We start from the raw sequence: 12,825 nt of genomic DNA on the forward strand, positions 1-12,825 counted from the left end.
ATACCCCTGTAAATGTGCACTTCTATTAAAAGCAAAAAATAAATTACTGCAGACATCTGTTTTGGGCAGAGAGTTTGTTCACCGCATTTCAGCCTGGAGGGAACAGAGCTGTGCGTCTCGGAGCATGGTGATTTATTGAAGAAACACAAGGCCCTTTCACTGCAGTGGCACTGGTGATTCCTGCTGTAATACATGAAAGACTTTATTAACTTGCAGCTGCCTTTGCAGCCAAGACACAGGATTTAGGCTGGGTGAATTTACTGCTCAGCAGTAAAATATCAACCCGGTTTATAACTATGACTTCTCCATTAAGTGTAGTGGGAACAAAAGCTCTAACTAGCTTTAATATGGAGCTTGATAAGTTTATGGAGGGGATTATGTGATGCAACTACCGGATACAGAAAGGGGCCGGGGAGGCACCTTCCAGGTGTGTGTGGAACAGAAACCCTGATTTCGGTCTGAACGCAGATGCTTTATGTCTTTCTCACAGCACAGGAACAGGCTGCTGGAATACCAAATAATCTTATACTCCATCACTGACAAAGCTCAAGAGTCATGGGATGTGTCCTTGGACCATAGCAAAAGCTACTACAGTCCAATCAGCATGTTTACTTGCACTGGCATACTGAAAAGGCACGAAGGGAATAATTATCTTTTTTCCACATTGCTATTTAATCCTTTGCTGAAATTGGACTCACATACATTTACTGTATATTTGTGATTGGAGCGTCTAGTGGGGATTCATTTGAGAGCAGTCTCACCTGCTGATAGAGTAGCGCAGCCATCAAGCAATAGTTTGTGTAGACTCATGCAAATATCAGCCCTGACTGCTCACTTGTGAGCTTTTGCTGTTAAGGAGCTCTGACTTTCAGAAGTATGACTGCAGAAGTGACACTTCTGACCAGTGAGTGGTCCAAGGCATGACTGCACGGCACTGTGGAAAGCTCCCACTGTTATACATGCACAGATCAATATGAGCAGGAGTACATGAGCTAAATTTTAGTCTGCTTCATGAATCATAAACAGTGCTATCAGCCAGGCTTCTATGTGTAGAATATTGCCTTAACTATCAGTGATAAAATCAATGGAAATCCTATTCGGATGGTATTTGGAGTTCTCAGTAATGTTAGCTATAAAAATGATTTTTCATTTTATCGTTGAAAAAATGAACACATAATCTTGCATTATGCCTTAAATAGAGTTTTTATAAGAAATAAATCTAAAGACAAATCTGCAACTTGTGGCGCCAAGCTCTCCTTTCCCTGCTGCAGATATACGTCGTGAGGTTAGCGCTTACCCGAGTGAAGTTCCTTCACCAGCGATGACATTGTGTTCGTAATGGAGTCGGCGGCCACCAGCAGGTCGTTGCGGAGGTTCCTCCTCGTACCTGGGAGGAGAGCGGACACGAACAGCAGGTACAGCAGCCGCCAACCCACCCGCACCGCAGTGCCTGCCCCACCACCCTGCCCAGCCCCACCAGTGACCGCCTGCCTGGGGACGCAACGGCAGCAGAGCCCAACTCCAGCACCCAGCCGTAAGGCAGGCGCCCATAGGAGCAACCTGGTGTAGCGAGAGGTTTGGAGCTGCTCTGGAACGATCCTGTTCTGCTCGGCTGCCTGACTGCCTGTTTGGCTAATTAGTGCTGCTCTTCTCCTCAACAAGGACAGCGCTCCCACGTCGCTCAAGGACAGATGTTCCTCTTTTCAAGCCGGGAGTTGCTGGGCTGGGGCGCAGCTGATCCATGCTCGTCCGTTCGTTCAACATTATTATCATCACTGGCTTCTCTGCTGCAGCGATGTCATATCGCTGAGGTTTGAGAGGAACAGCAAGTAATGGGAGTCTCCTGTGCAGAGCTCTCCTCTTGCACTGCTGGAGGAAGTACTCCTCTTCCTCGATGTGCCACTAGCCCAGCTCCAGCAGCGCTGTCTAGGCACTTGTGCTGCTGGAGGGACCTGCTCACGTATCAGCAATGTGAACATCTGGGCAAGCACGACTGGGAACCGTGAGTGGCCCAAATCTGCAAAGGAAATGTGAAACTGCCCAGAAAAGATATAAGCAAGAGCAGCAGGCACAGCCACATGATGGGGCCTTCTTGCCTCTTGCCAAGAAGATCTTTTACTTGCCACTTACTCCTGGCAGATCACTGCTGTGCTGGTCTCCATGTTCCAGAGGTGCTTTCTCCTGCTGACTGCCGCCCAGTTTCACCGCACCCAGAGGCTGCAGCTGCTGCAGCCATTGACTGCCCATCCTGGCTGAGCCCCCTTCCCTCTGGCACCTTTTCACACTGTTAAGATTTTATTTGCAGGCTTTGATGGCACGGGTTCCTATTTTCTGCCCTGGCAGGTGGTCTTTAGCATCCGTTTCTCAGACTGAGGCGCTGGTGGCCCCGAGCTGGAGCTTTGCCACAAGCACATCCGTGCACTATTTCATTGGGTTACCTCTCAGCCATTCCCATACTTTAAGTCCTTGTAGAAAATGGCTTTAGGCAGTCTGTTACCCAGCACACGCACCAGATGTCCAAGTCGGCGTAGCCTCCAGGAGGACGGCTTTGATGCTGATATCTGACAGTGCTCTAAGATCTCAGTGGCCGGTATCCTGTCCTGTCATTTACTCCGGCAAGGGCATGGAGACAACACATGTGGAATCAGCGGAGCCATTTGATGTGACATTCTGCAGCTGTACTGAACTGCAGTAACGACAACTGTACATTACACGTTTACTTTTGTTTGAAGTTTGGTGCCTCTCTCATTCCAGACATGCTGCTTTCATCTCCCAAATGCTGTGCTGGCTTTGACTCTCCTCTGCACAGTTTTGTTGTTAGCTGCGGTGCCCTGAGGCCTCCGGCTGCTGCGCTTTGCCTGTGGATTTTAGCACTGCCAGCGCACGCTCCAGAGCAGACGTGCTTTCCATAGGGCCATCCCTGCCCTTCAGGTTGGGGTGCCAAGGGGCCAGCATCATGCCTGAGGCAGCGAGGTACTGGGTGCACCTGTACGTGCACGAACAGCGCTTTTTCCAGTGCAGATTTTGAGCCAGCAGGTTGGGAGCTTTGGCTTTGGGGACTGAGTCGTTACCTGACCAGAAGGAGGCTCCTTCATCCCAGTCTCCAGCTGTCCTGAGGACTGTCACTGCATGCTAAAGTGAAGCATGGCCACCGCCCTGCTTCATGTTACTCTTGGAGGGAAAGGCTGTAAAACTCCAGCCAGTGCCTCCCGTGAAACAAATGAATAAAGTTAACGAGCTTGTCTGGACATCTACACGCAGAAGCCACTGGAATCCCTCCTGGCTCATGGCATTAAATTATTTTATTATGTGAAAATATAGAAATTTTATCCTGTTTCCTGTGTTCTCTACTTGCCTTGAATTTGCTTGATTTTTCACGATTAATATGAAATAGCACTAATTGTGCAGATTGCCTTTCCGGAAGGATCATTCCTGGAAACTTATTACAAAGTCTGTTGACCATTTTTTCTTGAAAGAGTTTTTTCTAGTTGTTGAGAGGAATAAGCCATCGCTGTGGTTATCGCAAGAGGAATTTTCACCTCTCTGTTTGCAGGGGTGGATTGTATTTGCATCTGAGCAATTTGGAGGGACTGTTTTCTTTTCTTTCAGGACGATAAACAGCAGCATTAGTTTCCTAATTAGGTGGTGGCTTCTACTTGAATATTTCAATGGGAATACCATCACGGCATTTTAATGTAATACCGCATTACTGTGTTTTCCCTGTGGCCAAGGGGAAGATCAAGAGATCACCTATGGAGGAAACGTCTCATCTTAAAACCATATGATCAAGATTGCTTAGAATCAATTCTGTAAAGGTTTCCTTCTCTAGACCTGCTGATTTCCCCTCCAGCACTGACAGGGAGGTTCACAGAAGACTCATGGTCTGGAGTGAAGACAAACGTAGTCTTGCAAGAGCAGGTGGCAGTCCAGCCCATTTGTAGGTCACATCCACGAGAGGTGAATAGAACTGAGATCTTCACTCCCTTTTCCTCATCTCTCCCATTTGATAAGAATCTGATAGATAGGCAAGAGTTATCAAAGGTAATTTAAATGTTTTTGTTAAAAAACATAAAATAAATGTCACTCTTCTGCAAGAATTTTGTATTGCAGGCATTGCCTATGGGTTTTTGCTCCCGGGGAGCCATCACCACTAATGACACCAAGCTGCTGAGCCCTTAGCCCTGTCGTAAACTGTTCTATACAATACCTGTAATACACTGCAACATATATTTGAGATTCTGTCAGGTGTTAAAAACCTAGAAAAAACAAGTTTTCACTTCGGGCAATATCAACAGGTCCTGACGAAGATTATTCCCCTACGACCCAGTCACTCAGGTAAAAGGCATGAATGGTCCCTTGATTCATTACGTGAGCTTGTACTGGAGCCAGAAGTTTGAGGAAGACAGCTCTGACTGTAAATCATGCAGAGGGAAGTTTGCTTTGTCATGGCTTTTGCCTGTATCTCCCAAGAAAAAAGCAGATGGATAGAAAGCACATTTGGATGCCAAAGCAATACTGTAAAATAAAAAGAATCAAGTTAGTGTACTACTATAATCATGTGTTCATTACTCCTAGCTGCAGAAAGGAGATCATTTCATCTCTTTGTGCTTTCCTCATTAAAAAACCAAAGGGGAAAATGATGAACCAGATAGAGCAGATTTTCCCAGTAACTGGTAGGACTCATTGCACTGCTGTTCCACTTCACGCAGCCTGGAAAAAGAAAGCCAATCTGCAAAGGGGGAAGGAAAGGCAGCTGCCAAAGAAATCAGTTGAGAGCTCTCGGCTGTACCATCAAACTTGTTGTAGAGATGAAGAGGAGGCGACTGGACCACCCACAGCAACAGATGGAGTGTTGTGCCTCTGGTATTTGGCATCATGCCTCCCTGGAAATGCCTGCTTCTGCTGTCGTTTCTGGAAGTGTTTAGAGAGATGAGGAGCTTGTTCCTACTGATGGGATCGGAAAAAGACACATCCTTCTCATAGATGAGTTGTAGATACTCAGTGCTTTCATACTGGACTTCCTCTACCATCTGACCTGCTCACTGGCTGAAATTTTGGAGAACAATTAACAAAGACTTTCATTTTACCAAGTATGCTGGGGGCTGAAGGCTTGCAGTTCTTGCTGTAGCACTCCAGGCATTAAACACCAATTAAAAGTATTTGCTGCTACTTCCTGCTCCTCCTTACCTTCTTCCGGCAGCAGCTCATTTAGGCAAGGAAGAAGACTGTTATAGAAGGTTATTTCCAATCAGCAGCCATAAACGCAAGTTGTTCTTTACAATCTGTATGGTTCTGAGGTATACCATCAGTTCTGGGAAGTTTATGGCTTCTTTGTTTCAAAAAGGAGAACATCCAGCAAAAGTATTTGACATTAATATTCACCACCTTCCCTGTCCAGCAAGAAATATTCTCATGAATGAGAAAACACCAGCTCCGGTTTGTGATAGCATATGATCCAAGTTGTCATCTTTTATGGAAATAAGCAGCTCAGCCTCTGGAAGATGTAGAGCACTCTTGATTAATGCAGAGAACCAAGACATTAGAAAGTCTACAGCACCCTGGCACTATTGGCTCTAAGATGTCAAATATCTCAGGGGGTTTCTCATGGAGTACCAAGAGGTCCATGGGAAGACTTGCTGCCCTTTGGGTGTCTCTGCCCACAAACTGATGAAGTCCTTGCCAGCACATTAGAGAGATGTGCATTTTCTGTCCTTTCTTTTGTTGTCAACAAGTGAATTATAAAATAGTTATGTGGGTGTCAGTCTCCAGAAACGTGGTTGGGGAAGGTCTACTTGAAAATAACTCTCGTTAGGACTTAGGAGTTCAGTCAATAGAGAGGCCAGGCAACAGTATGAGAAGTCCATAGAGCTAAGTGCAGAAGTTGCTACTCATAAAGGTAAAATAAAACATATCTTCTGCATGCATCCATCTGGATATTCTTTCCCAAGACAAAACTGTACCAGAGTTTCTCAGGGCCCAGTGATTCAGAAGCAAACTCCGTGTCTGTCAAAGGTACCCGGAGAGATCAGGTCCTGGACCTCCTTCTCAGAGCTCTACGTTCCAGGCTGTTTCTAGAGTATTACAGATGAAGAGTCCTGGACCAAAATGGGCAAAAGAAAGGAAGAGAGCACACGAAACCTAAGTGACACCACTCCTGAGAACTACAGAATACGGGCACCCATTCCTACTGGGAATGGCTTCTTTTGCTATGAGCAGAGTTGAAGAAGGTAGGACTGAAAAACAACTAATCTACTCCTTTGCAGAGATGGCTCCCTGAAGGTAAAAATCTCTTATTTGCCAAATTTCTTGACATCAGACTGACAGTCATGTCTTTGCTTGCCTTCTTCCAACATTCCCCGAGGATGGAGCTTCCATTCTTCCTCCTCTCCAGTAGGTGAGGAAGAGGCAGAGATGTGGATTGAGTGGAACGTTTCTGTTTCATCTAGTTGTCTTCAAATTCTGAAGCACTTCTTGAGCCGACAATGGCTTTGACATGTAAAAGTTTAACTTTTGAAATGCGTGACTGCAGAAGATTATTTTTTTTTTGTAAAAAGCAACAGCAGCTAAGTATAAACTCACACTACCTACAGAAGTTGGGGAATAAAAATATGTATGTTAACTGCTGCCCTGGTTTTCTTCAAAGCACTATAAAATGTAATATTTGCAAATGGACATTTGATCCAACCACATTGATTTTACCAAAGAAATGTAAGCTGTATAAGACCTTACAAGGAGGGGAATAGAGCTGAAACAGCCTGATAATCCAGCATTTCTTATATCTATTTACAGAGCAGTTGGCAACAATGAGTTTAGGCCAAAAAGTGGCAAGTTTTTTCAAATGTGTGGGGCATAACATCTAGAGAAGGTGCGAAGGAACAAGGAACTCTGATCCTTGGCAAGAATTGGGGAAAGGGAGCAAGAGAAAGCACAGAATCACAGAATCACAGAATCTACTAGGTTGGAAAAGACCTTCAGGATCATCAAGTCCAACCATTATTTATACAAGGTATCTGTGTCCTTCTGCTTCTTCATTATGGTCCCCCCACACTTCCCTTCTCTGTTCCGTTTCCCCATACTCAGCAGTTTTTCCCTTCTTCTCCCCCCAAGGGCCGCTGCACTCCTGTGCCCATGGCAGGCAGCGTGCCGGATGGCAGATGTGCACAGCAGCCGATTGCTCTGTCAGGAACAGTCCTCACCGACTGGTGCTACAGAACGTCAGCTTCCTTTGTGCTTCACAACGAGCAATCAGGTGAGAAACTCTTAGCTGAACCCTCTGGGGAGGAGGGCTGCTTGTTTTCTCTGCTTTTAGTCATTAAACTGCCTTTTCCCTCCAACTTCTCTCTCACAAATCCTAGAACAGTTCAACCAGCAGATGCACAAATCTGATCAGTTTTTAATGTCTAACCATTAAATTACTTGTGGGCATAACTTTCTGGGATGGAAGAGCCCTTCCCTGGAGGGCAGCTCATGCTCACAGAAATAACTTCATTAAATTGTAAAGATTAGAAACATGCCCCCAGTATATTTGGTCTGAAGCAGAGGAAAGGGGCTCATAACTACTGTCTCAGGACCGGCAAGTTAGGTTTGCATTGCATGTAGTGACAACAGGACTGCCCCCGGTGTGGCTCTGCTCTGTGTGATGCTCACCTTGCGTGAAAGCTTCCTGCACGTCCCCCCCGACACCTGCGAGTGAGTCCTGGGGGATGTGCGTTGGGGTAGAGCCGGCGGAGGTGGATCTGACGGGCATGGGCATGGGGCGGCTCGCTCCGTGGGTGGGTGACGAGTGTGCCGAGCCTGCTGCTTGTGCCTGCATGGGAAACACCAGACACAGTTTCCAAATTTTAAACTTTTTTGGGTCAATGTCTAAAAATAATCGTGTTAAAAAAAAAAAAAAAAAAAAAAAAGCATGCATCAGGGAAGACGCTTCACCAAAACACCTTCGGTTTGAGTGATGTGAGGCATGACTGTCAGGTGCTGAATTCCTCCCCATGCAGCTGGGGGACCCAAGGTGGTGGCACGATGTGCCAGGCTGCCTACCCTGGGTTGTTCTGCACCTGCTCTCCTCCAGGCAGCAGTGAGAACTCTCTGTGGTGGCAGCGAGGTGCTGCTGAAGGACAATCCCTGTCCTGCTGCAGGGCCCCGTGGCGCTGCCTGTCCTCTCTCCACCTGGCCTGCTTTACACACATTCTGATGAGAGTTGCAGAACCCATAGGCCTGCTGATTGGGTCAGGAACCAGCATTTGCTATGGACAAGCCCCCAGATGTCCACTGTTAGACGAAACAAAGACAAGAAGTTGGGCAACCTATTGAAAGAATGGTGAGAGCACGGCTTTGCAAGCTGCAGATAACATTCAGAAAGCAAACAGCAAATGCGTGACGAGTGGCTGACCAAACCCACAAGTGCCATGCGAGTGATTTATTAATATTTGCACAGGAAGTTCACATATGTGCCTAAAGTCATTAAAAAAAAAATACATCTTTTTCTGGTCAGACTTTAACAGCCAGACTGGCCAAAGCTACCTCGGGCTCTGCAGTGCTGCTGGGAGCCTTGCGAGTGGCTCTGCAACACAGATGGCGAGTGATGGTCCCTAAGGGCTTTCCCAGCCTCATGGGATGGCTGGGGCTGGGGGCACTCCTGGGTGCTCTGGCACCCGCCCAGCCCAGCAGTGCTGCCTGAGGGGCAGGGGGAGCCGCTGGGGCTCCAGGCTGGGCCCGGGGCCTCTGGGCCTGGCCCTGGGCACCGCTGAGCAGAGCCCGGCTCCGGCCTCTCCGCACCTCCCTGCGGGTACTGACGGCCATGGGGGAGCTCCCCCGGAGCCTCCTCTGCTCCAGGCCCAGCAGCCCCAGCTCTTGCAGCCTCTCCTCACAGCACGGGGGCTCCGGGCCCGGCAGCACCCTGGGGGCCCCGGCCTGGGCTCTCCCCGCTGGGCCCAGCTCTCTCAGTGCTGTGGGACTTAATGTGCATTCACAGTACATAGAATTTCATAGCAAATGTCAAACAAATATAGTTTTTTTCCCTGTGAAAAAGGTTTGAAGGCTCACTGAAAGCTGCTGTAATATTCACTTGGGCGAAACTCCCTGGCTTCAGGGATAATGCTGCCCCAGCAAAGCCTCCAGAGCAGAGCCTGGAGTCAGACACTGTGGTGATGAGCAAGGACAGGATGGGGCTGAAGGACTCGTGAGGAGAAGGTAAATACAAGGGACACACACACTTGTCGGCTCCGTGCTTACAAAACAATAACCTCCCTGATGCACTTGTCGTGCCACGACAGTGACCCAGAGGCATTCGTCAAGCAGAGCAGCAACTTGGGTGCTCCATGGCACCTCCAGAGAGCTCCTCAGTGCCACCCCTGCCGCCAGCCCAGCCGGGCCCCTTGGCCCCTGCGTCATCACCGCCCAGCAGGGCAGGACATCGCCCTTCCATAGGGCATCAGCCAGATGTGAGTGTACCAGTTAATGACCTGTTATACGCTGTACGTAACCTGTTACATGTTGTTGATAACTGAAAGAGGGCAGGTTTATGTTAAACATTAGGAAATCCTTCCCTCTGTGGGCGGCGAGGCCTGGCGCAGGCTGCCCCGAGGAGCTGTGGGTGCCCCATCCCTGGCAATGCCCAAGGCCAGGCTGAATGGAGCTGGGGTCAGCCTGGGCTGGGGGCAGGGGTTGTGCCCATTGTAGGGGTGGCACTGGGGGCTCTGAGGGCCTTGCCAGCCCAAACCATTCTATGGTTCTATAACCTGGTCATTCTCTGCAGCGATTTCTGTCTTTCAGCAGTCTCTACTCCCTCCTGCTCTATTGCGACACTATTAGCGATCAGGTCTCCCATGCATTGCTAGCCATGATTTACAATCTGTGACTGTATTTATATTTAAGCTGTGCTGCCTTTGATTAGGGGAAAGCTGTCCATAAAAAATCACACGTTAAGGACACTAAAACTGTACAGCCCCCGATTAAATCCCCATTTTGTTTGTGCCGTTCTGTTTGTCTCCTTTTTCTCTGTCCCGTGCATCGTTTGCTCCCATTGACGTGCACCAGTTACCGGGGCAACCCGGCAGCCGGTTGTGTGTGCCGGTGGCACCGCCGCACCCGTGCAGCCACCCCGGCGCCCGGCTTCCCGCAGCAGTACCAGGATGGACGTGGCTGGGGCCTGAAGCTGGCATTCTCGTAAAACACAACACGGAAATCCACCCGTGCGCAAAGCTGTAGCTTTGAAACTGCATTAATAACACGGGGAGTTAAAGAAGTGAGCAAAATATTCTTGTGACGCTGGCGTCTGCAGGGGAGATGGCTGCAGGGGGGAGATTGTCTTTCTAAGATAAAATTGTTAGCAGATAAAGGAAATGCATGTGCAACACCATCAGCTTCACTCCCCTGCACCAAAAACTGAAATAAAATCCTTAAAAAAAGACCTGCACGTGTACAGAAACACTGAGTGTGCACAGACAGTGGTAGCTGCGTGCATGGCTCTGCCGGTGGCAGTGGCTGCCTGGCCCCATGGCTCCTGCCCTCGTTGCCACGTGGCACCTACCTGGGCAGCTGCTCAGATGAGGCACAAAGACCACGCACCAATTGAGAGCAACAAGCAGGACGCAGCCCAGTGTCGACACAGCAGCCAATGAGCTGGAACTCACCTTTCCCTGGCAAAAGGCTGGTGGAGGAGGTAGGAGGAATTTCACTGTTTGGAAATTTGGTCCCCAGGTCCCACCTCACCACTACAGAACCTCAGCACACGTCCCTATTAATCCCCAGAGGCCAACTTAATGTTGGCAGGTGAGAGGGATTAAAAATGAAAAGCCTGCTAGAGATGTTGTTATTTGGAAAAACAAGAGTGCGATTAATAGAGTAAGACTTCGCCACTGACCAAGCTGCCAGTGGACAAATTCCAGCCTGCATGGCCAGCTTCACACTGGCCCAGGGCATCTGCACAGATGTGCTCTCGCCTTGGACCAAAAGGAGCCCTTGAGCCCCAGGCGCTCCCACGCTGATGGGCTGGCAGCAAAGGCCAAGGCGCAGCACCCAAGCACCTCCACATACATCAAGCCTCTGGGGGAGTCAGGGAAATCTTTTTTCCACTGCTGCTCATCTTTGAGACACGTCACCTATATTTGTATTCTTAGAATAAGTACCCAAGCACTTGAAATTTTTTTTTTCAACTGCTGGGCATGCAGATGGACCGTGCCTATTTGCATACTGCAACCACTAGAGCAGAGAGGCTGGGAACGTCCCTCATCCTTGCAATGACACAGTTCCTGGAAATCTTAGTGATTTCAAGAAAAGCTTGTGACTGCATGCACAGAAAATACAGCTGAAGGGACAGCAGCTTCGGGGCAGTGCTGTGCCTCCCTGCTGTCACTGCTTCACGCATGGCCACACCACCATGTCCAGCAACCCCAGGCAACACACTCTACAGCACCCATTAGTTGAAAGAGGATCTGAAAGTTTTCGGTTGCAAAGACTGCAGAATCACCTTCACGAGAAGCAAAACACATGTGGGCTGTCCATGCCTGCCCACTGGGAGTGCGACTGCAGGGCTGCAGCCCGCAGATGCCAAAGCTGCCCTGGTTCTGGGAGCAGCACAGCCTCTCTGCTGGCCCACCACCAGTTGGGAGAAACAGCAGCCCCAGTTTGAGGCTTATGGCAGAAAACTGTCAAGTCTCAAGAGCTAACCTATTAGGAAAAAAAAAATGCAGGAATTCTTCTCGAAGACATTTCTTCACTTCTTTTGACTATCAGTATAAAAGACCTGTTTTTACTGAAAGATGAAGAGGAGAACACAGGTCTCCATCAAGGACGGGAGCATTCACATCCCAAGCAGACAAGTCTTGATCAACGTGAAAGAGCTGGGAGGAGAAAAACAAACTGAAAAACACATCTGCTGTGGTCGTACCTCATTAAAATAACAAATGACAGGACTCTAGTGTGTCTGGAAGATAATCCTGAGTCACAGGTAGCAAGGACTGAAACTGGACACTGTCCCCAGCAGCGCAGGCTGAAGAGCAGCTTAGCTGGCCCACTGACACTTGCCAAAGCGCATGAAGCACTACACCTTTTTCATTAACGCAGCATCTACCAAAACACAGGTGGAAGATCAAGAGGTCTAAGCTGTACTTGCATGCATGCTACACGTGTAGTCTTGCAGGGGCTGGCACAAAACCCTCAAAGTCTATGTCCCATTGAGGAAAGAAAGAATCAGACTTCCTTTTGGATGATTTCTTGGCAGATTGCTGAGGCCACGATGCCCATCAGGTGGCCATTTTTTTCATGAATGGAAATGATGCCTTCACGGGTCTCAAACAGGACCTGGAGACCTGCACAAGTCTCTGGCTGCCTGGGCTGAATGAAGAGCCGAGTACTTTGGGGGACGATGATTCCTTGCTGCTCAGGGCTTGACTCTTGATACAGACTGAGCATGGATGGAGCTATTCCCAGGCCAATCCAGAAACCAGGCATCAAATACATGAAGAAAAGTGGCAACTATCACTGCAGAATTTAAAACACAGAAGTAGCACTGACATTATGGACAAAATGAACAGAAGCTTTGGGAAAGAAAGGAAGAAAATCCATTGGACGATGGACAATGCTCTCAGACACACGGTCTGATTTTTTGGGTGGTCCTATGGGGACCCAGGAGTTGGACTCGATGATCCTTGTGGGTCCCTTCCAACTTGGGATATTCCATAATCCTGTGATTCAAGACTGAGTCCAAAGGAAATCTGTAATGATGCACTCACAGAAAGACAGGACAAGAAATATTGATTCAACCTCAGCAACAACGTCATGGTGTGCACATGGGGTGTTCACTGATGCATGCATTTGAGAAGGCTT

The 12,825-nt window shown here is 48.4% G+C and overlaps 1 protein-coding gene across 1 annotated transcript in view; it reads right to left on the minus strand.

Moving 5' to 3' along the window:
* The window catches only part of DTNB (dystrobrevin beta), a 190,674-nt gene that overhangs the window by 12,309 nt on the left and 165,540 nt on the right, over positions 1-12,825 (minus strand). Inside the window, 2 exon segments of the mRNA XM_040552198.1 lie at positions 1,298-1,387; positions 7,648-7,807. Coding sequence (XP_040408132.1) covers positions 1,298-1,387; positions 7,648-7,807 — 250 coding nt within the window.

The sequence above is a fragment of the Cygnus olor genome, chromosome 3, assembly GCF_009769625.2.
Source record: "Cygnus olor isolate bCygOlo1 chromosome 3, bCygOlo1.pri.v2, whole genome shotgun sequence".
Taxonomy (NCBI): domain Eukaryota; kingdom Metazoa; phylum Chordata; class Aves; order Anseriformes; family Anatidae; genus Cygnus; species Cygnus olor.